The 26722-nt window shown below is 35.2% G+C and overlaps 1 protein-coding gene across 3 annotated transcripts in view; it reads left to right on the top strand.

Annotated features, from left to right (window-relative positions):
* Window positions 1-25926, top strand: part of LOC114360551 (protein FAM107B) — a 32346-nt gene extending 6420 nt beyond the window's left edge. For 2 of the 3 annotated variants that reach the window (XM_028315282.1, XM_028315280.1), the window contains exons 2-4: window positions 11492-11696; window positions 18667-18770; window positions 22542-25926. In XM_028315282.1, coding sequence (XP_028171083.1) covers window positions 11575-11696; window positions 18667-18770; window positions 22542-22693 — 378 coding nt within the window. In that variant the 5' untranslated portion in view covers window positions 11492-11574 and the 3' untranslated portion in view covers window positions 22694-25926. The remainder of the gene's footprint in view (window positions 1-11491; window positions 11697-18666; window positions 18771-22541) is intronic. The other variant, XM_028315281.1, reaches the window with a different exon arrangement.
* The last annotated feature ends 796 nt before the right edge of the window (window positions 25927-26722 follow it).

Genomic DNA, 26722 nt, shown 5'->3' with positions numbered 1-26722 from the left:
GGCATGTCTAAAATTTCAAGGAAATAGCCCTTATCTGTATACAGGGTGTTAGGTAAATGGGTATATGAGCCGACACTAGCCCATGTTAACATGGTCATATAAATGGTATGGTGAAGTCAGAAATTTGATATCACCATTTATTTTTTTTTTAATTTTCATACAAAATAAATTTTATAAATTCCGATTTGTATGAAAATTTTAATTATTAAAAAGAAGAAATCAATTTTCTGACTTCACCATACCATTTATATGACCATGTTAACATGGGCTAGTGTCGGCTCATATACCCATTTACCTAACACCCTGTATACCTGTAGCACCTACTCAAACATTTGAAGCGTCTTTTCAGTAATAGCTAATTAGTGGGAGTGTCCCTGATAGCACTTAGCGCGAGGGTGTGTTCCGTTACAAGCAAGTCCTTGAGCACGAATTTTCGGCAGGAAATCCCATCTTGTTAGACACGCCTAATATTTGAGAAGCAACAATGCCATTGTTCTTTATTATACTACAGCAAAATTCATAAAATATCTAAGCTATCTAGAGACAAGCGTGAGATTCCACGTCGGAAATAATTAAAAGTCATCATTTCCATTTACTACGGTTATCTGAGTGAGACGTGAACATGTTTTCCTGTTTCAAGAAATCTAAATGCGAAGCTTTAGGTTTAGTTTTAAAGGTAAAGCTTCGCATGAGTTCCATCATGATCTGATTAGATGATCGGCCTTAAGTTGGATGAAAATAAACTTATGGGTCGTTTCTATCTCTCGTAATTTTCTTTGTTTCTCTTTATATGTATACTTTCTAACAACAAAGGAATGAAAATGTTATTCAATTTGGTCACATTTTGAAAGAACATAATGAATCAAAAGCAAATAAAGTTAAACATTTGTTAACTCGGTAATAAAACATGAAATAGAATGATAAACTTAACCAATGAGCATTTTATTGGATGAAAAAAACTGTCTTTGCGTAAAAATTACGTACGATTACGCGAGTTGGGCGGGCGGGCGGCAAGTAGGGCGAGACGCGAAAAGCTCCGTCTGCGGGGTCAACGCCCTTCGAGCCCTGCCCGTGAACGCACGCTAAGGGATGCCCTCGACTTTTGTTATCGATATTGTTTGCCAAAACTATTTGATGTCACTTTGATGGTTTTAGGCAGATTAGCTGCGCTACTTGATCTTAAAAGGAGAGGCTTTGCAATTGTACACCTTTCTTAAATGCTTTGATATCGTCTTAACGAGGTTTTGGTTATGTTAGGTAAATAATAGGTCAAATTATTAATACATTATCCATATTGTTTAATAAGAATATTTACGTATTAATAGCGCCCATAATTAAAAGTAGAGCTAAGACACATTCCAATTACCTAGCTGAAAACATTGTTTTGTACATACTGAGGAGTATAGCTACTATGTATAAATACTATTGATTGGAAATTCATAAGTAAATAGTTATTTTAAAAGAATGTATTAAAGTTTTTCGATAGTTTTACTCCTCGTCGCTACGCAACGGGATTTCCTCCCAGAACGATAGGCGACACTACGTGCACAAGCGAATGAATGTCCTTACACCACGGCGCACATGAATAAAAACAACGACTTCGTCCGGAAACATCGACATGAAACAACCTTTTTTTCTTTTCTAATTAGATCATTCGCGTGATGTACGGCCGTAAAACTACTGTTACAAAAATTATCTTTGGTTAACTGAAACTCAAGAGCCGTTTGAAGGTCCCGATAAAGTTAAAGGCGCGGTCGAATCGTGTCTAGCATATGCGCATGTTTGTTCATGATAAATAGATAGTAACGTAAATAGGTAGGTTGATAACGAGTACCTACTACCCATGTGGATTTGAAGACAATGCGATGTTTCACAAAAGTTTTGTTTTTTACGATAACACAGCTAACAGCAATTTATTCAATCGTAATCGTATCTTTAAGGTAAGCCTTAGGTAGTAGGTTGCTAAGCTAACTACGCGTCTAGGTTGCTACGAACGGTGCGTGCGTAGTCGCCCGCACCTTATTTGAACGCATAAAATGGGGTCGCACTCAGGGCCCACTGAACTTGCAGGCCTCTAAATTTTCCCTATGACAACTGACCGAATTTGTTACTTTAACGGACATACATTTAAACAATTATTGCCATTCCGACCCCTCTGCCGCAACTACCTACCTGCGTGACCTGCGTTTGATGACGTCATTGCCAGTTGTATTTCTACTACGTGATAGACTAGTAAATTAACATAGCACATTCATACTTAGAAGTTTTCTCTTTCGTGCATTTTCATCATGTAATAATGGCGGAAACGTTTAAAATAATGTATCCACATTAATATGTCTGTCTGTTGTCTAGTAAAATGGTATTTCTTGATTCATCTCACAAATAGCTATCCATACGCATGTAAGTTATAGTAGAGTTACCACATTTTTTATATACAATATCACTATGTACATCAACAGTACAAGCCAAGTGTAGAGTAGCCATTTAAGCATTAACATCGGATAAAAATAATTAATTATCCTTCTATTACTTTGCAAATTATTCAGCGGTTTGGAAATTACTTACCTGCTTATGAAGATAATTTCAATCAATCAAAATGTAAAATCAGAAAAACGAAAGAAATTAGATATTTACTCGTATAAATAATTTATGTAATTGATTCTTACTTACTTAATTACCTAATTATAAATTGTTTTGTAGCTTTTAATCGTTTGATGTTCAGTTACCAATACATGCATTCTACAACACAATAACGTATAGCTTTGTATTTTAAACTTTGATGTTAGCACTCCCTAGAGAGATGCAACGCGATACTGACAAATGACGAACAGTCGCATTTGCTTAATAACTAATAGTGTCCGCGATCGAAAACGGGGTCGTCCCCTAAATCGCTCAACCCTTTCCAGTTCAACCCTAGTTACTTTTTGTAAGTTCCATAATCTGGAACGACAGACCATAATTGCGTGTGTGTAGCGCACAAACCGATAAAGGTTTGAGCTTAACGCTCTTTTGTTGTTTTAATCTGATACTGCACTGATTTGTTAGGTACCTATATGTACCTAAACGTTGTTGATATTATTAGTCGCTATTCAGGATTTACAAGATAAGTATGTCCTTTTTACTCTTTTCATAAATGTAACTTTCAGCATTTGATATCTTGGTAGTTGTAGAGCCAATACAATAAGTAATCACTGCATATTATGAGTAATAACGAGTAAGTATGGTGTGGTGTGATTTACAAGTTCAGTATCCCACTAATCGTTGTTATCCTCATATTAAAACCAGTGTTAATGTATTATTCATTTTTCATTCGCATGCGTAAAGTCGCGCGCGCTCGCTATGACTCTAGTCAGTTATTAGGTACCGTTAAGTCGCAGAGATGTGACCAAAAATACGAATTTAAACAAGTCCGTCTATTAGTTCAATGAAGTTCTATTAGTTTTATTGGACTCATTAAGAGAACGAGTGCAGCCGTTCGTGCATCTTCTTTGGTCGAATTAGTTGACCTCGTCCATTGAGGCACACGGGAAAATTTGTATCGTAGTCGTCATAACTGTCATCAGTGTAATAAGTGAATCGTGCGCGCCCGCATGAGGAAGTGGCTTATTGATTGAGCCACGCATCAGCGGGGGGTCGCGCCGACGATGATTAAGATACGTCAGCACATCTGTCTAAAGATTCATTCAGCATAGACAAACCACCTTGGTCCAGTTTCAACATTGCTCAAGAATTTATGTTTCGGCAACTCTTTTATGCTACATTTCTCAAACGTGTCTTAAAACACTCCCCGTCCATTTATAATTTATGCGCCATAAACATCCGACCCCACTGACGCACGTGCCCTGGGATTCATATATCTGATGCAGTATTTTCTATTCCCATTATCTTGACGAAACATAAACTGTTCGCTTTATTGTCTAATGGTCGCGCCTGTTTCGTAACGATTGCCCAAATTGTTAAGTCGGTCAGAAATGCTCATTAAAAATAATGTTCTGTGATTGGGGTTTCATAGGAATTCGTCGATACTTTTCTAATTACTACAGCCCTCATAAAATATACCGCACGGTAGTTGCTACATCGAAATCAAACAGGTAGGGCATGTGTTGAGGTTTTATGACTACTGCCTACACAAGAATGTCTATTTCGCAAGTGTGTAACTGATTTTGTACGGGTAGATGCAGATTGCGTTAGCCAGTTTTAGCTATATGGGTTCTATTATGGTCGATCGTGCCGAAAACAATAATAAATGTAAGTGCGATAGGTATGTAGTATGTATACCCATTGTTAGTGCAGTCAATATCGATAGTAATAGTATATCGATATTAACTTAAGTAATATAATTTTTATACGCGTTTCCATTGACACCATAATCAATTTACGTCCATTCTTTTCATTCTAATTTTATTCGAAACAAAAATGTACACGTTGAATATAATATGTATCGTAGACAAAGAGGAACAAAAGATTGAGTAGGCAAATAAAAAAATCGTACAAATTCATCAGATAAGTGCTGATGGAGGTAGTTAGATTACGCTGATTGTCAGAGTCCAGCGTGCTCATTCAGCCATTAATCGGATTAAAAGGGGTGCCTATTAATCTCATTTGTCCACCATTGGCCTGTCCTCTTGTGACCCCAGTACAAAGCTCTGCTGACGGTTACGTGAGTCCAATTATGCAAAACATATCCTATTCCTGTAAAAGATTGAGCAGATAATATACATACTCTCAGACTTTCCGACGAGAATGTGATCTATCGACTATTATTCTTTTGTATGGAAGGTTAAACAAACACTATTATTTTTCTAGGAAATATTGTTTGCAAAGAACAATGGATTTAACAAATGTATTGTTTTATCCGACCGTTGCGATGTTAAGTCGGCAACTCAAACTCCCTCATTATAGACTAAACTTTGATAATTGCTTGGTCTTTTCAGTTTGTAACAATGTGTTACTACAGTAAGGTGACTGAAATCTTCCACTAAATATTATAATTAGATTTATTTGAGTTTCGGAATAGTGTCTAAAGTCATATGGTTTTTTCTGAATATTCTTCATACCTATTCTTCTTCTATTTGGCTATCAAATCTCTTGATGTTTTGCAGTACGAAAATAACAACGAATGTTTCTACAGAATTGCTACGTAAGAGAACCAGACACGTTTCTGAATAGGAAATTCATAAGAGCCATGCCCAAGAAAAGTAAGGAGGAAAACTTGGATGCAAAGTTTTCAAAGGCATCTTCCACTTTGGTGTAAGGCAACATTTTTAATCCACATTTTGCTTGGGTTGGAACAATTAAATTGTGATACGGTAGTTCTCGATTTTCATTTGTGTTGTTAGGTAGAGCCAAGCCTCGTGTAGCTGATTAAGTCAGTAAACGTTGCTAGATGGCAGCCTTCAGCTTCGAATGACGTCAATTGTTTCAGCCAATGAGCACTATAGTGCGGCCTTGCTGGAGTTATATTGCTAGATGGAGGGCTAAAAACAGCCGTAGGTCAGGGGTCAGCCCATGGCGTTCTACTATCGGCTTGATAAATATTCCACCAGGAAACTTTATAGGCTTGACCATTTGACATTTATTATGGATGGAATCGGCAAAAGTAACTTTATAAGTTTATAGCATATTTTCCACTGGAGATCGATCAATAACATTGATGTTGAATTGCAGCACGTATACTTATACGTGTATGTTTATAATATCTTTAATATCTTTCAAATTGCCGCAATATTAAACATCGATTGCCCTTTTATAAAATACTGCATTACTTAGAATTCTGATGTCACCCTGCCTCAAGCAAAGAATATTGACCTGTCTAAGATTTAAGAAGGAATATGTATCTCAAATGAGACCTTGAAAGGGAGTTTACTTCGAGAGCGACGCACACGAACTTAGGTCGACCTTCACGGGCACCGGGTTCAATATCGCCCCTCGGTGCCCTACGTCTGAATAAAATATCCTTACCAAGGACATTCCTTTAAACGGTCTGTGCACATAAACAAGAATTTTATATAACCGACCTTTCTGTAGCGACACAGTTACTTTACGATGCTTATTGCGATAATACGAGCCTCTTAAAGTAGCTCTAATGATGGAGCGCTGTTATGGTCTCGAGTGAAAATACTTTTATTGGTGTAAATGTTTAAATGCTCGACGGTCGTGGTAATTATTTGGCTATTTCGTCTATCGTGGTTCCGTGTTGGACTGCGGTGTCACTTAGCTTAGTTTCCTGAATTATTGCGATTATTTACGGTACACTAATAGCGCTAATCGCCGCAATCTGCCGTATGATAATTAATTTCTTATATTGTGAAAGCATACATAGAAGGTTGGTGGCGCATTCTTTTATTATTTTATCAGTGGGTAGTTTCTTTAAAGTAATAAAATGCGCATGATCAAGGAATTAGACCTTGTTTACAACCATTAATTAGGCTGGTTCTATTATGATAATTCTTTGGAAAACCAGTCGATATCGAGTTACGCTATTTAGCCATCTATCTCGTCTAGACAGCCTGACTGACTGTATGAAACCGGCCCACACATTTCCAGTGCATTTATCAAACTGGAATTCATAGTAACTAAGTTGATCATGGTTGATAGGTATAAAGTTCCAACGTTATAAAGAAAAACGTTACTACGGTTATTTAATCCACTAAAAGCTTGGCCTTTAGACATCAAAGATTTCAGATTAATGGGCCTTCATAAAATGTTAGATTCCATTATCCACCACACAATCTCTATCTTTTGTATATTACTTATTATTAAGTTTGCCAACAGTAATGTTGATTAAGTAGGAAAAAATGATACGCAAATAGTGTCGTGCAATTAATTATAAAACGACGCAATCAGTGAAGGATAATCACACGGAATATGTTTTGAATAAGATATTTTAGATATCGTATGTAAATTCAACGACACTCGAAAACATCTAACGTTAAAAACTTAGCAGCTTAGTTAGGAAGCGGGTTAAATACATAGTAATTTCAAGTGTTACGTATTACAAACGAGTAAACAGCATGTCAAAAGTTGTAGTCATCGTGACTGGAGGCTATACCATGGTTCAAAGAAACTTTGCAATCGACCAATGTAACACGAGCGTGGTCCAGATCTAAATGTCCTCAGTCGGGTTGGGGCCTACTTTCAGAAATGTCAAAGCGAACGGGAATTGGGAACGTAGCATGCCCTAACTTTAGCTATTTCCTATACTGGCCTGTTTATAGTGCATTGCAATATGTATCTATTTTGTAGCAATTAGTAAAAAAAAATTTTTTTAGCAGTATCGTGATTCGCGGAGTCAATTTGAGAACAGAACCGTAAATTAATATTGATACATTTGAAGCGTATTAAAAATATGCTTTATTTTCTGGTTATGCTGACAGCGAAATTACAAGTTTTAACTAAGATTTTTTTCCTAAAATAAGTATTTAGGTACAACAAAAAGATATTTTACGACTAGATTTTGCCCGCCCCAGTTAAAACATATTTGCATTTATGACCAACGCATAAAAATAACTTAGTTATACCAGTTATACTTAACTAACCTGAAAATTTGGTATAGGTTTCCCATACAAAGTTGAATCCTCCACAGGTTTAATTTTGTGATAAAAAGAAACCTAAGGTCCCAGCATGAAATCATACATAACAAACAAACAGATAGAGCCCAGAGTTACTTTCGCATGACTGTGCTTTTTCATCGAAGTTCTTAATTAACGGACGAGTGCTTTAAAAATGTTAAAAAGTATGTGTAAAATGTAACTGGTGCGAATATTTTCAATGCAATGCGCGGAGTCTGCACAAGTTCATTCCGAGTGCGTCGTATTGTAGAGATATTGATCAGCGGTTGCGCATTATGTAAACGGCGTTATATCATGTGAGACGCGGTGCGATAAAATTTTGGCCAGCTGCAAGTGAATTAGGGTCAAATTTGAAACTTCTATGATTCAAAATTACGAGTAAATTAATAGACTCTGCATTTCAATTCAATATGTAATCAGTCGACTCGATTATCAAAATTGAAAACGTTATCTGCTAATTAATATCTTGTTTTTGCTGTTTGTTAAGTAAAATAAATATTGATAGTTTATATCACATTTGAATAAATAGTTGTAGAATAAATATTTATTTTATGATTTCCATTACTTCCTTCAAGGCTCTTGTCGCAAATGAATTAAATAACAGAATCATAAATGGTTTTGCAAAGGCTAATCTTGTGAAGTTTCACACCGAAACAATTCGCTTCAGAACCGTCATATTTGTGCAACTTCTACCAAAAATTTGCTACAGCGTTATGCAAGAGTCGATAACGCCTATCTCCCTTTTGGTATCGTCTGTTGCTCCATGTTTCCACTGTTTTAACTGCAGATAGTACAACCCAATTAATGTTCAAACATTACGTTTTCAATTGAAAAAGATTTGAAATTACCTTGAATCAATTGAAACGCCCTATCAATGATGAATTGGCGTGTAATAGAATTTCGTAGTATTTGATTGTAAAACGGAACATTGTCTATGATCCTATCTACAACTGTTATAAAATCATGCGTTTTCCTATATGATGGATGATTAATATTATCATTATTCAATGATGTGTGTAAAGCAGTGTTGTTCAATCTTTACGTGACGCGAGCAAAATTGGTAGAGTTGCTTTACTTGATCGATTCGGTGCAACGAAAATCTTACTCGTTGCGACTTTTATTATCAAACAACCGCAACTTTCGTTCCGTTGGCTCGAAATGAATTTAAAAGTTCATAACTGGCAACTGCACCGTTTCCGTTTGTGTAAAGCAACAGAAATGAGGCCGGGGCGTGAGATAACGAGCCGCAATAAGTGGTGTACATTACAACTACCCCAAGCCTCTGTGGCTACTGTTGAGTTTGCCCTACCTTCAATTTACTATCTAGCAAAAGCTTAAGACCAATTCTGTGGAAAATATCCAGAACACTTTTCCACTTGTTACTTACATACAACAGCCACTGTTTATAAAAGAAGTGTAAAATTTCGTTAAAATGAAGTCATGGTCATGCCTATAATTAACTAAGAAACACATGTGGTGAACGCCGAAAAAGTTGTATTAAATGTTAGGCACGTTCCTTTAGACTCGCATCATCCAACTGAAAATAGGTAGATCCGTCTCTACGAAGTTTCGTACGTGAGTAAAAAATTCATGAGCTAAGTTTTCTTCCTTAAGGGGGTCCTGCACAGAATTCTTAAAATTGACATATTTTTAAATCACGAGTGCTCTGCGATTAATGGCTTAAATACATCAAAGGAACTTGTGTAGGGTAGCCCAATCCTTGATCTAGGTCGCCGCCTTTTCGAAATTTTAAATAAATACGTAAAAAATTGATAAACTGATAAACAACATTTAAAATGGAGACGTATGGAAATTTTATTTCTTCGAGAACTTTGTTAATTTAACGTATGAAGCAATAATTCTTATATGGAAAAAAAAATTCGGGCGAAGGACTCGTGACAGTGAACATTGCTCATATTTGAAGTAATGATACTTTGTGCTTATGTTGAAAGTATCGTTACTTCTACGAGGATACACAGCAACTCATGCGTAGTTAGTAGGACAAAGGTGTTGTTACTCCCTCGAATATTCCGGTGTTTTGTTACACGTCAACTAAAAGTGAGGAAAATACGCAGAAAAGCAGTCAAAGTAGAGCTGCAGCCCTATTTAAGAGCACGAGGCAGGAGGAAACAGCCCCCAGCGCGCTTATTAACCTGAGTTCATTGCAGGGACGTGCAATCACGGCGGAGGAGTATTGTCACAAACATACCGAAAGAGGTCACAGCTACGAAACAATACCCAGCCACTTTTCATATGCCGTTTTACTTTTAAGTGTATTGCTATACAGCGATAATCTTTTGGAATGCTTATCACTGTTTTGTATTCGAAGATAGTTCGCAAGAATTTTCAACTAAAGTGGAATTGCAAAAGATTGTAACTGTTTAATTCAATTTCTATTCCAAAACATCTGTGCGGCGCGGCGGACCAAATTACAAAACATTATTTAAGTTGCAAAAACGCTACACGTGTTAGCATAATATTACAAAAAAATAATTTTAAAGGTCATATTCTTGAAATCGAAAACAAATTGTTATAAATAATTTATTGCTATCTTGTCTTAAGAAATAGCGAGTGTTAATAATTTTAGATTATTNAGATTATCGTTACATTTTATGCTTCAGTACGACACGACGCCTTATTTAGTTGCAACATGTTATTAGTTATTCTCATTTAGTAACGCGCGCTTGGATGATATCATTCTCGCCGTGATTCATTAGATTCTTTTGAGGTACCTGTTTTGAGTACAAACACTTCTTTGATTTATACCTATTCATATGTACGAGCCATAATTTTAGTTGTAAGTAAAATACATACATAAAGTTAGTATCACCTTGAGTGTCATTGACTTAGGTGGCATCATAAAAGAGTATTTTTATAAATTATAATACGAGTATATTAAAAATACCTGTTAACGAATCGCAAACTGACACAATTAAGATAGGTACGAGTACGAACAATGAATAATATAATATAATTAATTATTATTGTTGAGTGAAACAAACAGAAGCTAGTTTGACACTGGTTTATTTTTTCTTAATAGGTTAAATCTATGGTAAATCTATGGTACAAAAAAGTATGTAAAAGGCTTATAAAAAAGGTGGTCGTGAACAATTATTAATTTATTTGTAAATTAATTAGTGTCTGCAGCTAATAGTGCACGATTGTGCAGCAGTAATTGTTATTGAAAATATTTAATACGGTGATATTCGTATAATTATGCTAAGTAATTACGTCTACACGTGTTAAATATTTCAATGGACAATTGAGTTAAATAAATCAGTAATTAACGTCATTTATCGGCGTGGACAGTGATGACTGAAAGATTAACATATTGTAAAATTTAATGTACCTACCTAATTTGATTTAATTTCGGAGACTCTGAAATACCAATCTTTTGTATGACAAGTCTACCTGCATATCCAGCTTGCAAACAGCATAGAAAATAAAAATCTCGAGATAATGTCCCGATCTTACCCGATACAAGATGTTTGCGATTAAAAGCTTCATATCAAGTCTTAATCAAACCTCATCGGATAAACAAGCTAGAAAGAAGTCCTGCACGATTTGATTAGTTTTGATGTTTTGAATTGAATCGAAATTTTAATAAAGAATGTCTTTAAGTATCTTGCAGTTGTTACCTATAATTAATGTAGTAATTATTAATTTATTTTTATTATTTCCTATCTATTGAGTTTCCTACTTATAATTATCTAAAAAAGATACTTATTATCATCATATTTCAACTTTTTTGCGAATTTAATTGTGCTCTACTAATAGGAAAAGTTGCGTGAGCAGCCTAACACACTGTACAATGTAAAAATTGATTATAATATATAATAATTATTATTAAAATTTCTAGCGTTAAGAGTCGCATCTCAAACGAGATTTTTCAAGTAAAAAAATTGTTTTTATTCCTACAGTTCTATCAGTGAGCGCGCTGAGCGCGACAAGCGGCGTCAGCCTGGGTCCGTTAGTGCCGGAGTCAGTCCCTGGCGCGGACGAGATGGTGCAGGAGGGCGAGGGCGCGGCCGACGGCCTCATCGCGCCCCGGCGGCTGCCCAACCCGTGCCTCGAGAGCCCTCAGCGCATGGACCTGCACAGGGAACTACTCTTTAACCAGAGGATGTAAGTGTCATTATTGTAACCACCGCATTGTTCATTGCTAGCGGCGTCAGCCTCGGTCTGTCAGTGCCGGAGTCAGTCCCTGGCGCTGACGAGATACATAGCATTGTCCAGCGGTCGCGCAAGCGATGGCGCTACCAACTTTGTTGATACTTTGTGTACGTGTCTAATGTTAGTAAGTAAGTATGTACTCAAGGTAGAGTCGGTGATTGGTGTCATACAAGACGCTATGACCACGACCTTTAATGTCCCATTATCCATTGTTCAATACTAGCCACCGCTCCAATACAGAAACTTTCTAGATCGCGTACGTATACTAGTATTTAATATTCATCTATTATCATAATAATATGCACCTAATCTAACAATTTTAATATGCAGTTTCTCTATCCGCAGAGGATGTAATGTAGAGAGTTATATTGTGAACCATCTAGGGAGACCTGTACATGTATTAACTACTATAATTTGTCTGCTATAAAAATAATGCCGACATATCGTTAGTTTATAAACAAGTTTGGGCCCAGAAGGTAGATTTACTTGTTTTTCTACTCAGTCAACTGATGTCGCGTCTTGCGAGTAAAAATACGAAAGTGAATATTATTACATTATGTGCCAACTGCTCATTAAAGTCATTATTATAAATATTCACATTTATTTAATATTGAAGTAAAGATATAAACTTATAATGTACATTATTTTATTTATGTGTACAGCTGTACAAAGGTTTAGCGTTTAATTTACAAAATGTCACGTAATGTATCTCTACATTACACATATTATTTTATCCTCATCGAGGCAAACACTGGTACCTTATCAAGTTGTAATAGGTGTTATTTTGCTACAAAACTGTATAGTCTGATATGCTGTGGCTACTTACATATCTACACGTGGTTCACATTTTCTTAACGTCGTCGATCTCGTGTATTACTTTTCAACGACTCAAGCACCTGCCGTCACTTCTCTTATCTTTTGTCGTAAAGGAGCACCTCCGTCAAAGGCTTTATTGTTCTTCACACAAAAGCCTTTGGCGACTGCTTTTAAGAAAGGTTCAGCATTCTATTGGGAATCCCGTTTCTCGATTTATTATTTTCTGTGATGGTATCGTCGTCCTACTAAAGTCAATTCTTTTGTAACTATCATATAATCATAGCAACAAACGATCACAACTAGTTTTATAATAGTGTCACGTAAAATTGAGCATGCCTTCTTTAATAACAGTCTCTATGGTACATTGTATCGAAGCACGTATGCATCGAGTTTAATATTTGAACAATGACTGCTATTGGCGCCGGAATAACCTGAGCATCAAACCGAGGGTGCGTTTTTTGTCTGCATTCTTGCGAGTAAAATTGATTCCCCTGATCAAAGTTGCCGCGCCTAACTTCATTAAAGCTTGAATGTTTTAGTTAAGTTGTAGGTATACTTCTTGCTGCAGTTCCTTTGGCAATTCATCAACGCGGCATTTTTTGTAAGGATTCCCTTAACCCTTCTATCCACTTAGCAATTAGGATGTGTCATTAAAGTACTAAAATACCTGGATGTCACTAATTCACATTCTGGTTGTGTGCTGGAAAATTATTATGACATTCGGGGTCGATTGTGGTATAGTGAATATGTTTTTTTAAAGTGACTCATAATTAAGTAGGTAAATGTCACTTTCATAACCATAAGAGTCATTATACTCGTAATTTCTGAGTTACACATAATATCCAACTCTGCCTTATCAGCATTTCAACAGAGGGTTTTACATCTTAACAAAACAATGAATGGAGTGTACTGGCCTCCGATTGTTGAACCCCAGGACTTGCACCAAAAATAGAAGTCGGTTTTTGCTAGGCGTGCGTTTTGGATTCTTGGCGCACAGGTGCGCGACATCCTGCCGGATCCTGTGAACTGGCTGCAATTATCGAACATCTGTCACCTGAATGAGTTCTCCGGGGATGCGAGATGGAATGGAGTTAGCTTTGTGATGCACTTGTTAATGGCATTCGTTATTATTTTATTTTTTCTTTATTTTAATCCTCTTTCTGTAGGTGTTGTTGTCATCTTTGTTCAATTTTAGATCGAGTTTCAACTCTAGATAAATGAGCGGGTGTAACGTGCGTAGTTTATTTTACTAACTTTCCCTTAACCAGGTTTTGCTTTATAACTTTTGGCAATTTGGCGAAATTAGTCCCCGGACAGGTCCTTAATTTACCTGCGAATTACGTTAGCGTTACGACGGAATAGAAAATTACAATTGGAGTTTGTAGATTAGATACTTTGTAAAATTTTGTAAAGTCAAATTCAGTCTTCGTTAGTCTTGTCATTTCAATTATAATGACTGTCTAGTAGTCCATGCCATAATCGGACTTGCCCGTATCACTAATGAAATCTAATATTCAAAGCTTTCTCGTGACATTTATTTTCTAAAGTGCCGCGTAGTTTACTTAAGACTTAAGTAGTTCCAATAGAAGCCCGGGTAAGTCGCTTAGGTGCTCGAGACACTGGTTGTGATAAAGATAATGGTATAAGCTTTATTGCTCGGGTTCAAATTACAGAGTTCTTTTGTTTTACCTTTTACATTGTTACTTTGTTCAATTATGGAAGGAGCAGTAACGCGTTCAGAAACGTTCAGTAAATTATTTCCAATGACTCAAGAGTCACGTCTTTTTATGGATTTACCACGAGTGATGTGTTTGTTTACAGGACAATCGGTCATCAATCAGTTACTTTACCTCAAACTATCTGTGTTTAATGCACTCCTCGTGGAACCTTTATGCCGGTCCAGTTTATGTCTTTTATTATTTTGTTTTTGTATACGTAGCTACCTCGATTATAAGGTTAATAGGAAAAGTGACAGGCGTTCTAAGGTGAATAGCTTCACAATCATGTTGACCTGTTGATTCAGTTCATTTCCCCGTGAATGCGATTGTCGGAGCCATCTCTAGCTGTTATTTCCGCGCCCGCCGTCGGCCCAGAGCGGAAGGAAGCAATTCCCAGGCAGCTAACGGGAGCGCAATTCTATATAAGTGGTAGTTGCAGCAAGGCTGCTTATAGATATTCCACGGGTATATTGCTGTAGTTTGTAACATGTAAATTCATACCTTCCTGTAAAACGTGTGCAGTGTGCACGCACGTATTTAGAAGAAAAATAACCGTCTATTTTTTAAATGATAGTCATGATAAGCTTTTTGATATGCCCTGAAAACAAGCACGGTTGTTAATGTAGAAACAAGTTATCGACGATCAATGAATTTTTAAAATAGCCTGTGTTTCCATTTCATACAAATTATATGTTGTAGTAAATAATTTGCATTTTAAACTAAATATAACCTACGATCAACGATAATAAGTTAATTTAGAGTTAAACATAACTTCTGTAAAAGCTAAATTATGGTGATCAAATTTATAATTATAATTATCCTCGTACCTACGTAATTTTCATTACATTGCTCTACGTAAGTGAAGTAGTTTCTTTAATGTTAAACTTTCTTATAATAATGATTATTGTCAGCAATTATGTTTAGTACTATCATAATTATTATACGCAGGTGGAGTGATTATAAAATCGTGTTGTTCCTCGAGAGTAGGTACTTTATCTTATAATGAGTACTAGCAAGTCAAAGAAAAATGCTAAAGTAAAAAACATGCTTCATTCATCGTATGGATAGATGTTTTTAAGGCTATTGTGTGTTGTAACAGCTGAGACAACATTCACAAGGAATATTATGCGATTTCTTGTCCACTGTGAAACAGAAACAGTCTGAAATTTTGAATTCGAAGCAGCGAGTCCAGATTTTCGGAATCGATAAATAAAATGGGAACGAGACCTAGGTATATTTATTGTATCGATTTCGTAGAATCCACTTCTCGGCCCCATCGATAAGTACGAACACGTGCTAACTAGATGTTTCTTGGAAAAAGAAACCAAACTATTTTTATAGTACTTAATACTTAAAAATAACTTTGTCAAAATCAGCCACTTTGAGTATAATTTGCGGTCAACTCTACATCCTATTATGATAATAGCAAATCATATGGCCATAATTACAGAAATAACCTTGAATGAAGCATTATAACTTACTCAAACATGAAATAATATGTATCACAATATTGTTGCCTTCTATTTTGTTTGTCAGAGTAGATTACTAACAGCAGTGGTTTACCGTAAAACGACAGCTCATTGATTTGCTATTGCGGAAAGATCACGGAAAATGTCTAGTCAGGCTGTTAGTTTGCAAATGGTGTAACATTTCATTAGCTTCGTAGGCGGAGGCCGTGCTGGGAATTTGATAGTAATTAGCAGCGAGAAACGGAATTTGCTGGGGTGGTGCCTTATAGGGTTAGCAAGCGGCACCAGTGTCTTAGCACTCATTATTATTCTATGGTCTTAGTAAGACATTCAATGTGACTTTGTTTTTATGACCTCACTAACTCTTAAATAGACAACTTCGCTGAAAAACTGTGATAGCGATTTCCCTTTCAATACACATCTCTACGTTTATTCCACCACGTTGCTAACGTGAAGAACTGAACGCGGAAATGTGTGTGCTAATAAATAATGTGCATGAATTCGCGATAGTACTTAGTGCTTTGCTTAACCGGTGGTGTAAACAATTTTTTAGCTTTTCCACTCCATATTGTTGTGACCGACGTCGACCTCTGACTAAGTTTTTACGCGTGCAGTGTGTTTTTTGGAAAAAATACTTATACAATTAGATTACGCTAAGGTTAGAAGTTTGACCTGGCCAACCAGTATGATACGCAATATTTGATTGTAGCACTATATTTGTGTTTGTGACGAACCTATTATCCAAATGTCACGACTTTAGACAGGTAGACCGATTGACAAAATCTTTAACAGTGCACTTCAACTGTCATATTTACCAATTTTATTGAATTTTGTCTTAGAATTCGGGTTATTTTCATGGACGTCGACATGCTATACTTACTCGTATGCCTACCATGTCTTCACATTCATATAATTAACTGACCGCAACACCCTGTATTTAAACTTATTTTGTAAACAATTAGCAGTACGTCAAGTTGATTAAGCTCTCGTCGGGACCCGCACCAATCCTAAATGCTCCAGTGAACTTTCTGATTGCGAACCTATTTACAGTCGCGCCGCTACTGCAACGTTACGCGGAGACCGAGTAGGGAAATTAATTTTATAAACGGGATTAATTAATTTTGAGCGGGAATATTTTGGAAGCGTTCCAAAATAAGGACGCGTACACATCAGTTTTGGAGATATTTTTGACAATATTTGCAAAGTCATCGCATGGGCACTTCCTGTTTTGATAGCAACTTAGTAAGATTAGCTTAGACAGTAAATAGTTTTATTGGAATTTCTACAGGCTTAGAAACTGAAATCTAATCATTTTATCGACGAACAGGTAGTCTGGCTCCGCTTGATGATTGAGTTTAATGTTATTTTATACGAGTTACACCGATACACTATAAAACGACTTTCCTCCATTAATTTTCCAATTTAAGGCATTATAATATAAATTAAATTTAAAATGGCTAAATTGAAATGTCATAAACGATTTGAAATCATAACCAATTTCAATTATGCTCGCAATTCATTTCATAATTTACTATCTGCGCAATTATTGTCCTTATTTATTGTTATTTGGCCATTATAGGTCCTTAAAAGTTTCAAAAGGTTTTCAGGGCAAGAATAAATTGGGAAAGTTGCCTCGAAAAATTGGAAAATCTTTTACAATTATTCTTTAAACTTTTTGTTCTTTCACAATATGGTACCTACGTAAACTGTACTCTGTAACTGAAAAACTAAGTGTATACAAGCATGTTTATTTCAGCCGGAATACGTTTTACTCATACGGAATCGAAAGCACTAAACAAAAGCAATTGACGGATAAATAACGTTACACAACACATGTGCGAGGGGCAATAAAACAATGCAGTGCCCGTTGACGTCAGAGCACTAAATAGTTCACACATGCAGGTATCGGTCGTGGGAATCGTGCTGCAACAAACAATAATAACATGGTTTTGTGATTGCTTGATGACATAATTGTCTAGAGTTTTCTTGCAAACAACGTGCAAGCCACATTGTACAAGTTTTTTAGGGAGATTAGCGTCAGTTCTTGGAAGGAAAGATATCGGGTAAAGATATCCGAAAATACTTACAATCTGGTCTGTTTATTCTAATAACATTGCAAATCAGAATTGATTTAATTAAACAAAAAAATATAAATGGTAACAAAGGCCTTCCTCATCTTTATCTCTCTTCGTCATAGTTTAAACCGCCTGAAACCTAATAAATATGTCATTGTTATACAGAAAAAACGATTTTTAGTTGTTATAAATGATATTATAGAGCAAATGTTGTTATCATCACAGCAATGTCGACGATGGCCATATATGGTAGCGCGCCAGTCAATTTCAGTTGATAAGATATGCCTTCGCTACGTAGACCTTATCAATTGTGACGTTTTTTTCCATACAGAAGCATCTTTTACAATGAAACCTACTTATTTGTAATTATTATTTACAACTCAATAATTGGAATTAAAGTGTTAAAATCAATAAAGGTAATTTAAAAAATAAGGCCGCAATAACAAATCCGATGTTACGCCACAACTGTTTGAGTTTGATACCGACCTTTATTTCAGTCATTGCATAAAATACCAAGCATTCAAATAAGGTTGGTCGAAAACACCCTGAAAATTACATATATATAGGCAATTTGACTAGAAATCGTTATTGCTGCAGTATACTGGAACTACCTTCTTTGATTAACATACGAGTACTGGCAGTATCCGTTAATTTACTTTTTGCTTGATAGGAATTTCAAGGTTTTTCCAATTGTATCTTGTACAGGTTTTAGAGACATGTATGAGAGCTTTAATCAAGAATTCCATGCTAGTTAACCACAAAATCTGCCGGTTCTAAATGTCTGGTATCGCCAAGTTCACTATTGTTTCTCAAAAATGCTTAATTAAATTCCTATCTTTTTCAGAGGAAAAAATGTTCTGAATCAAAAGAGCGAGCTGCAAAAGGCGCTCTCGAAACACAAAGAGAAGCAGATCTTGAATCAAGTCCGAGAACACAGAGAAACCCCAGGTAATCTTAATTTAATATTTAGATAATAAAATAGAGATACACGAGTTAATGCGACTTAGTTTTATCTGTTGATTGTAAATTGCGGTAGGTAGGTACATATGTTTTGAACATTAGCATAGAGATTAGATTTCAGGCTTACCTATAACAAGAAACGTAAAATTGAAAATGTATCACTTCGGGAAATCATTTTCAAATCATAATCGGTTTTTCAAAAACAAGAATACCTATAAGAACATAGTAATCGTGTACTTAATGAGTTTCAAAGTTATCTGCTCAGCGACTAAGTAAACATTTTAATGCAAATACGTTTTGCAAGAACGAGGTCTCGACGAACGAGATAACCAGCTCGTCACAAAGTTAGTATGATACAGTATGAGTAGAGTGTATCGGAGGTTGTCCTTTTACCTCATAAAAATTATCTGTATTATCATGCATGTGCTTAATGCCAGTGAATGGCTAAATGAGAGCATAGTGCGATGTTAAAGTCCAATTTTATAACAGAGCATTTGCAAAGAAATCGTGTGTTGCCTTTACATCTTTATGCTCTACCGGCTCTTTGAGACAAACATTTGGTCATGCAAAATGTCCAAATCAATACTTATCGAGGTCCCGGTTGGAATTCGCGGAATTAACTCGTGCGTATATTTCAGCATTTTTGTCTCTGGTCACAATGGCGCTCGCAGAACCCGTTTGAAGTTTTTGATGCATATTCGACCTCGCTCTTTATCCGGTCATCCCGATGCAGCCAGTGCTGCGTAGATATGACTTTTAACTCTCCTTTTAAAAATTCGTGGCCCTTTTTCCTTTGTACTTAGGTATTTATTTTTTTATAAAATGTTAAGTATAATTACTTATTTAGTTGCTAACAGACGTGTTAAAATATTACATGATTGATGTACACAATATTTTTGATTGATGTTACAATTTACAAGTTCCAGCATGTTTTAATTATGAAATTATATTTCTTAGTTAAATAAATAGAGTGTTAACAATATTGCATTTTAATTACATCGGATATGTTTACATTATGAGCAATTTATTTTCTGCTCTACATGGTTAACGAAATACTTGTTTTGTATGATTTTAGTAAAAAAACATTAATGCATGTACTATTTTTTATTGTGAAAAAGTTGGTACCTATTTGTTCAAATCAAATTCAAATACAACTTGACTCGAGATAAGTGTCGTCTCGTCCGTTGAGTGACCACTTAAACTTCTGAGGTGTTTACTTAAGAACAAGTTTAACATTCGGAGGTGTTATCGATCCTTTGACAGCACTGGGTGCAGTCCGAGCTGCACAGGTGCGCGCGGCCGTTCACCCCGCGCCCAATAATTGCGCAGACGCATCCTTTTATTAATCGGCCAATATTTCCACCGGCCTTGCCAATAAATGGGACTGGTCAGGTTTAATTTAGATTCTGTGAGAGGAGTGTCGGAACATGTAAATTGAATTCCATTTTGTTATGCTTTTTATACGAGGCTTGGTAGCAAATTAAAGCGCAAGTGACATGTATTAAACTGCCAACTATTCTTCTTCTTCTATCGTGTAGGCTGTTACAATCCTCTAAGTATAATCTACATGCACATAGCGCGATTAGATCTTTTTTGTCGGGGAAAAATGCATTTTACATAGTGCTAAATATAATTTAATCTAAAGTGTACTTAAAGTTCAGGGAACTACCAGGTTGATTGAAGCCTGTAACCTTAACGAAATTGAGGACTATATCACATAAGGTGATATTATCATCACATGTTTCGTTTGTGTACTTAACCTAGCCGAAATTATCTCACAAGATACAAACTGTAGGTACTTAGGTTCCAAAAAATTTTCACGCAGTTGAAAAATAATATTGGTCTTCTTTACTTCATCATAAGATTATCTAATCTGACTTACCGACATATTCACTACATAGTTAACTTTTAACAAGAAGCTTTTTCGCATATATTTTACAAATCAGGATGGAAAACCACTAAGCAACTACATTATTTAATTTTGGAGATTGTTTTGTTTTAACTAACCATATTATTATGTGACCCATGTATCAACTAATTAATATAAGGATAAAATAATAATTGGTAATAGGTACAATACAGACGCTATCATCCAAGGTTATATGAAAGTGAAAATGTTGCCGCACTTCCCGTTGGTCCGCGGGCCAGATAGACCGAGGCGTGGGCGTGGGAGACATTAAATACGGAAACATAATACTGTTTATCTATACATACAGGGTGTCATTTTTGTACTAGATCAAACAGAAAGGGTTGATTCTTCTACTTTTCCTAAATAACCAACATCGAATTATCAAAAAAAAAGTTTGGTCCCCGTACTAAATACGGTAAGTATTACTAATAAAAAGTTACACAGTTATTGAACACTGTTTTAAAATGACATTTCCATACTAAACGTCACTTTAAAACACTGTTCAACGAGCTTGTAAGTTTTATTAGTAAGGAAGGGGGTTATTGTTCTTATAGGAAAAGTTGTGACTTTTTGTTTAATAAAGTATACATATATAAAAATTACATCCTGTATAGAACGTCCCCCAATAGTTACCTAAACCATAATTATTGATTTATAAATTGAAATAGTTTTTCCACATTACATGCATGAACACGTGAAAGCAGTACAAAACTATTGTATGCATGTACTTTACTAACTTTTTGTAGCCGCCGAACTCAAAATTTACAATACATTGCGGTTGCTTTTCCGCACGAAAAGGCATATTTTATAATGTTTTTATAAGTTTTTCCTGCCTAAAACGTCGGGTTTAATATAAAGTAATTAATAAGTTTTGCGTAAGTAGTGTGCTAATCGATAAAACATGTACACAAATATTTATTGTTATTTAGTAAACAGGATTTACGTGTGAATATAAGTTAACATTAATGTAAAATAATTACCTATTTCGTTTTTGTGCAAGTCAGTTAATTGTTAAATATGTGAATGAAAATAAAAACACACGAGTAGAATAAAGCTTTTGTAGTGCATAATATTGGTAGATTAGTTTCTAGCCTTTTTTTCATTCTACTTAGTGCTGTAAGACTTTTCAAACATATTTTGTTGCAAGTAGGTAGGTATTGCATTAAAAAGTGAAATTTTTCAAGTAACTACTAAAATTAACATAAATATTACTGACTCTACCTGCGATAAAATAGTATAATTTCTTATATTCCATTATAGGCAAGTACCTAGGTATTAAATTATAATTAGGTAAGTGTTTTATTCGTAACTTTTACTGTATTAATTTACACCACATAATTATTTGTACTCACTACAGGGAATAATTAATATAAAGCAGTATTGAAACGGAAATAACGAAAAAGTTATTTTTATTTTGTATTGTAAATGACTGTTAATGATTATTTATTTCGGAAGTTAAGTATTACTCGTATTACGTAAATACATATATATATTTTTTATATTACTCGTATGTTTATTATTGTCAAAACATGTAACGAATCGTGTTAATCAAATGATATAAGCACACGTTACTAGCTGGGGCGTGCATTGCGCTGCGTGCCCCGTTAAACTTTTATATTAAGCGTGAAACAATAAATAACTTGTAGTAAAAAAACTCAGGAATAGATTATTTTGGGGGTCATTTTATACCACCAAAAATCAATAGTTCCACATAACTCGATTACTCTTAGGCATAAAGAGATTTATAGTAGAAAAAAAACTGATTGATCCATGCAAAAGATGCGAGTGTTATCGACAATTCATTTACGCCTAAACTACTAGACTAATATTCGGTTTTCTGGTCCTTCCAGAACTAGAGCGCGCCATAGCGGAGCGCGCGCGGCGGCTCGAGCAAGCGGAGCAGAGCGGAGAGGAAGCGGAGCCGGGTACCAGTCCCGCGTTGCAGCAGATTCGGGCGCGTCTCCGCCACGCCGCGCCCGCGCCCGCCGCCTCGGCACACTAGGTAACCGGGACTTGGTAACCGGGACTTGGTAACCGGGACTTGGTAACCGAGACTTGGTAACCGGGACTTGGTAACCGGGACTTGGTAACCGGGACTTGGTAACCGGGACTTGGTAACCGGGACTTGGTAACCGGGACACGGGACACTACCTGACCGATCACGGGCTGACTGGACTCTACTCTACATGGTTTAGGTGTACTCATCACTCTCACTCCACTCTATTTTTGAATTCAGATCAACTTGACATTCAATAAACTTCATATTTTGGTGCGCGGTGGCCGTTTTTGATATAAATTGTAAAAAGCAGCTGAAAATTTGATTAGAAGTAAATCCTTATATCTTAAATCTTTCCTACGATTTTAATCTTGTATTATCGGATTGATATTGGAAAAGTGACTTCCATTATAACAAAGCAGCTATAAAAACACAAGTGCTAGAACTGCAACGTTTAGAAACCTAAATGATTCGAGTTGTCTTAGAGTTTTGATTATGTGAAGTCGGATCACTTTTCAATACTAAACCGGTACGATCGATTTAAGATGATTAGGAAAACTTACTTACCTGTAGCTGTTTATAACGGAAAATTTTTGGCTGTTTAATTGTACTTCACCGAAAATAAATTAACCGCTAGAATAATTTATAAAATAGCCTGACGTGTTTAAATAAGCGATCATCCAAAGATCTGCTCTATAAAAAGTACGTTTTAATATCGTTCTCTACCTACATGAATGATGTTCCATGTAGGTGTTTAAAAGGTGTTATTTTTGTAATTATTCTAGGATACATAATACACTCCGCCTCGTTCGCACTTAATGGTAGTAATAATACTTATGAATATTTAGGCGCATTGTTATGGTGCCTGGATCGTCTAAGTACCTAGATAATAAACCTTCCTTAAAGATTTTCATTAGTATCCAGTGCGAAATACCTAATTAACTACACGCTAAGCAAAACACTACAAGCACTGTCGTATAAATGTCAAATAAAATAAAACAGTGCCAAAGTATTTCACGAGAGTTAATAATTGCCTGAAAATATTGTAATTTTATTAATGAAGAATACCTTTATTCAGCCAATCGTACGAGAAAGTATTTTCCAGTTCTAGTCAGAATAAGCAGTCTCGAGTAATGAACATTCGTCTATGAGCCGTGTCGAGTCAAGTAGGATACTAGTTTGGTTTCAGAATAACCGAAAAATTGGTATCAGTTCATCTTTGGTCAAGTCAGCACTGTAAACATCCTCAACCATTATGCCATTAAAACTTCTCATGGACCCGTTTACATTCTTTACCATTACTCTTTTGATAAAATAGATTAAATTTCCAATTCTGTCGGCCTAATTCTAGATTCATTAACATATTTTTCTTATAAAAATCTTTTAAACGTGTAATATGTGAAGGGATGATGTCAAAACGCAATATACGGTTTTTACGGGAAATGTATTATTATGGTAACTAAATGTAGAGTTTGAACTATAATAGACAACTAGCGCCATCTACTTGCATAGATCCGTACTACCTTGTGGCGCCATCTACCTTCACTTGCCTACCAACAGAACTATCAAGAATGTAAATCGAAGTTCAAAAAGAAAAGTATAATTTAAGCATAATTTGAGGAAATGCTACGAGGCAAGCACTGTAATAGGTATTGTTAAGGTGTGTGTTGCAGTTGGTGTGAGTGATGCTTTGTTTGCCAAAGCTTGTAAGAATTATTGGTTATTTTATTATGTAAGAAATAATAGCTTTAAATCATTTTGTCATCGAAATGATGTCACTGTAAGTGTCACAAAGTATTGTATGATTTTAATTATGCACCGCGTCTGGTAAGTTTAGTTTTGTTGGTAATGACAGCATAAATTATATTAAAATCAACATACAGGCCGAAAAGAAACCTCACCAAATGGAATCCATTTAGTATGGGGCTTTTTTTTCAATCTCCGTCGCGTGCTACAGAATCGATTAATAGTTCGAAAAAATTGTTACCGTTTTAATTTATTTGAATGATCATAATATAGTATGAATCAACCATTGACTGAGGAATCGACTGCGTGTGGTATAAAAAGGGTAAACGTCGACTTCGAGCAAGAGAAAATAAATATTTTTTTAAACTTTTTAACGTCACAACTTGAAACTTCGTCGTAGAATCCATTTGTACGCGTTTACTGTTCTTGTTAAACTCCTTGGAACTTATCTAAGATAGATACTTAGAGATACCTATCGAAATAATTCTTGTAATGCATATTTTAATACAATATTGTAGAAAGTAGATAGATGTTGGAAAATTATAGAATGTATGATCTAGATATTACATTATTCATATTTTATTGAGAGTAGAAATCTTATGAGAATTAGTGCGAGTAAGTGATTGAATAAACATAATAGAGACCCCTTTATGTACACTCATATAGATATACTTATGTATACAATCCCCTCCAGTCCCCAAGTCTAAGCACCAATAAATAGTCGACCAGTATGTTTGAATTAAAAGTGTTCATGAAAGTGATAGATGAAAAATATTTTTATATATTGATGTAATTTCTGTAGACAACCTACAGTCCTATAAAGTCTAATAAAAATAGATTCCCCTTACTTTACTACTTAAATTTCAGTAGGTAAATAGAACTATAATTATTCTCTAATAGTTTTTAAATAAATAGTAATTGTGAGATTTATTGTCTACATTCTAATATTTCATTAGTCTCGGGAATTGTGGAAATGTTTAGAATCTCTGGTACTAATTATAAATAAAAATAAGCCACATATTTACTTATCTACTCAAGTCATTTATTGTAACCCTTCAAAGTTAAGACCTTGTATACCTACTTATATGTATAACTTAAGAATTCATATATTTTTTCAAAACTTATGTTCTCCATTGTGCCTATTTGTAGAGTTGTTATTTAATTTGAGAGTATTCATTATTTATGGTTGATAAAATTGATTATGTATAAAATTATTGACACAAAGATACGCAAATCATATTTTGTAAACCATTCCACTTGTTATTTTTTCACTTTGACCATTTTTTAAATCACATTTGTACCTACCTATTTCTTTTAAGTTTAGGTTATTGTTAAGTTGTATTGTATCTTAGTACAAAGTGGCGTCGTCATAATGTTTTAAGCTTTGGAAGCTAGTTACGTGGCCATTAAAGTATGATATATGACTATAGCATTTAAGAACCATCTTCGTAAAAACAGTTCGAAGATAAACTGTAACAGGATTCAATAATAATTTGCATAGACAAATAAACATGTTTTAGCAATTTGTGGATTTTTATTTTTTACTTGATTAAGTGAATGGTAGGTACCTACTTCTAGTTTTCCTCGAGCAGGGTTTTTGTGGGACGTGTAAAAGTGCTGTTTACTTAAAATCATTTCAACGTATGTGGTGGTAACGCATACCACCACATACGTTGAAATGATTTTAAGTAAACAGCACTTTTACACGTCCCACAAAAACCCTGCTCGAGGAAAACTAGAAGTTGGTAAAAGAGTTAAATTGCATCTCCCATGACATTATATTTCAACATCACTTTTGGAAATAAGTAGGTATTCATTGTGTGGTTAAGACGTTGCAGACTTCAGACGAAATAATTTTTGGGTAAAGTCTGGAGATCTTTGTGACCATAAAAAAAGATTGGATCAGTTACAGCAAATTTCATCGTGAGAAATATTATCACTTAACGCCTGTCGGTTCTATCGAGCTATTTATGTAAGGCTTGAGCATTCAAGATAATCTAATAGTAATGCGCGTGTCAGGCGTTTTATGTACTGCACGCCTAGTAAATATACATAATATTTTTATAATGTTAGTAGTATAAGCAGAGTATTAAATCAGATATGTATATGGGTCTACCTAGAGGAGATAATTGACAATCTATTTTGAAAGCTAAGATTATTTTCACAAGAAATATTGAAACCCTACCTACGTATTGGTCTCTAGATAAATTGTACATACATTAGTACATTTTTATAATGCTTACTAAACAGTATTGCAAAACTAAAACGGTTCTTCTTACTCCTAAATAG

Source organism: Ostrinia furnacalis, unplaced genomic scaffold (assembly GCF_004193835.3).
Source record: "Ostrinia furnacalis isolate ACB-3 unplaced genomic scaffold, ASM419383v2 OfSCF5082, whole genome shotgun sequence".
NCBI classification, from domain to species: domain Eukaryota; kingdom Metazoa; phylum Arthropoda; class Insecta; order Lepidoptera; family Crambidae; genus Ostrinia; species Ostrinia furnacalis.
This window is presented reverse-complemented; position numbering and strand designations above follow the sequence as displayed.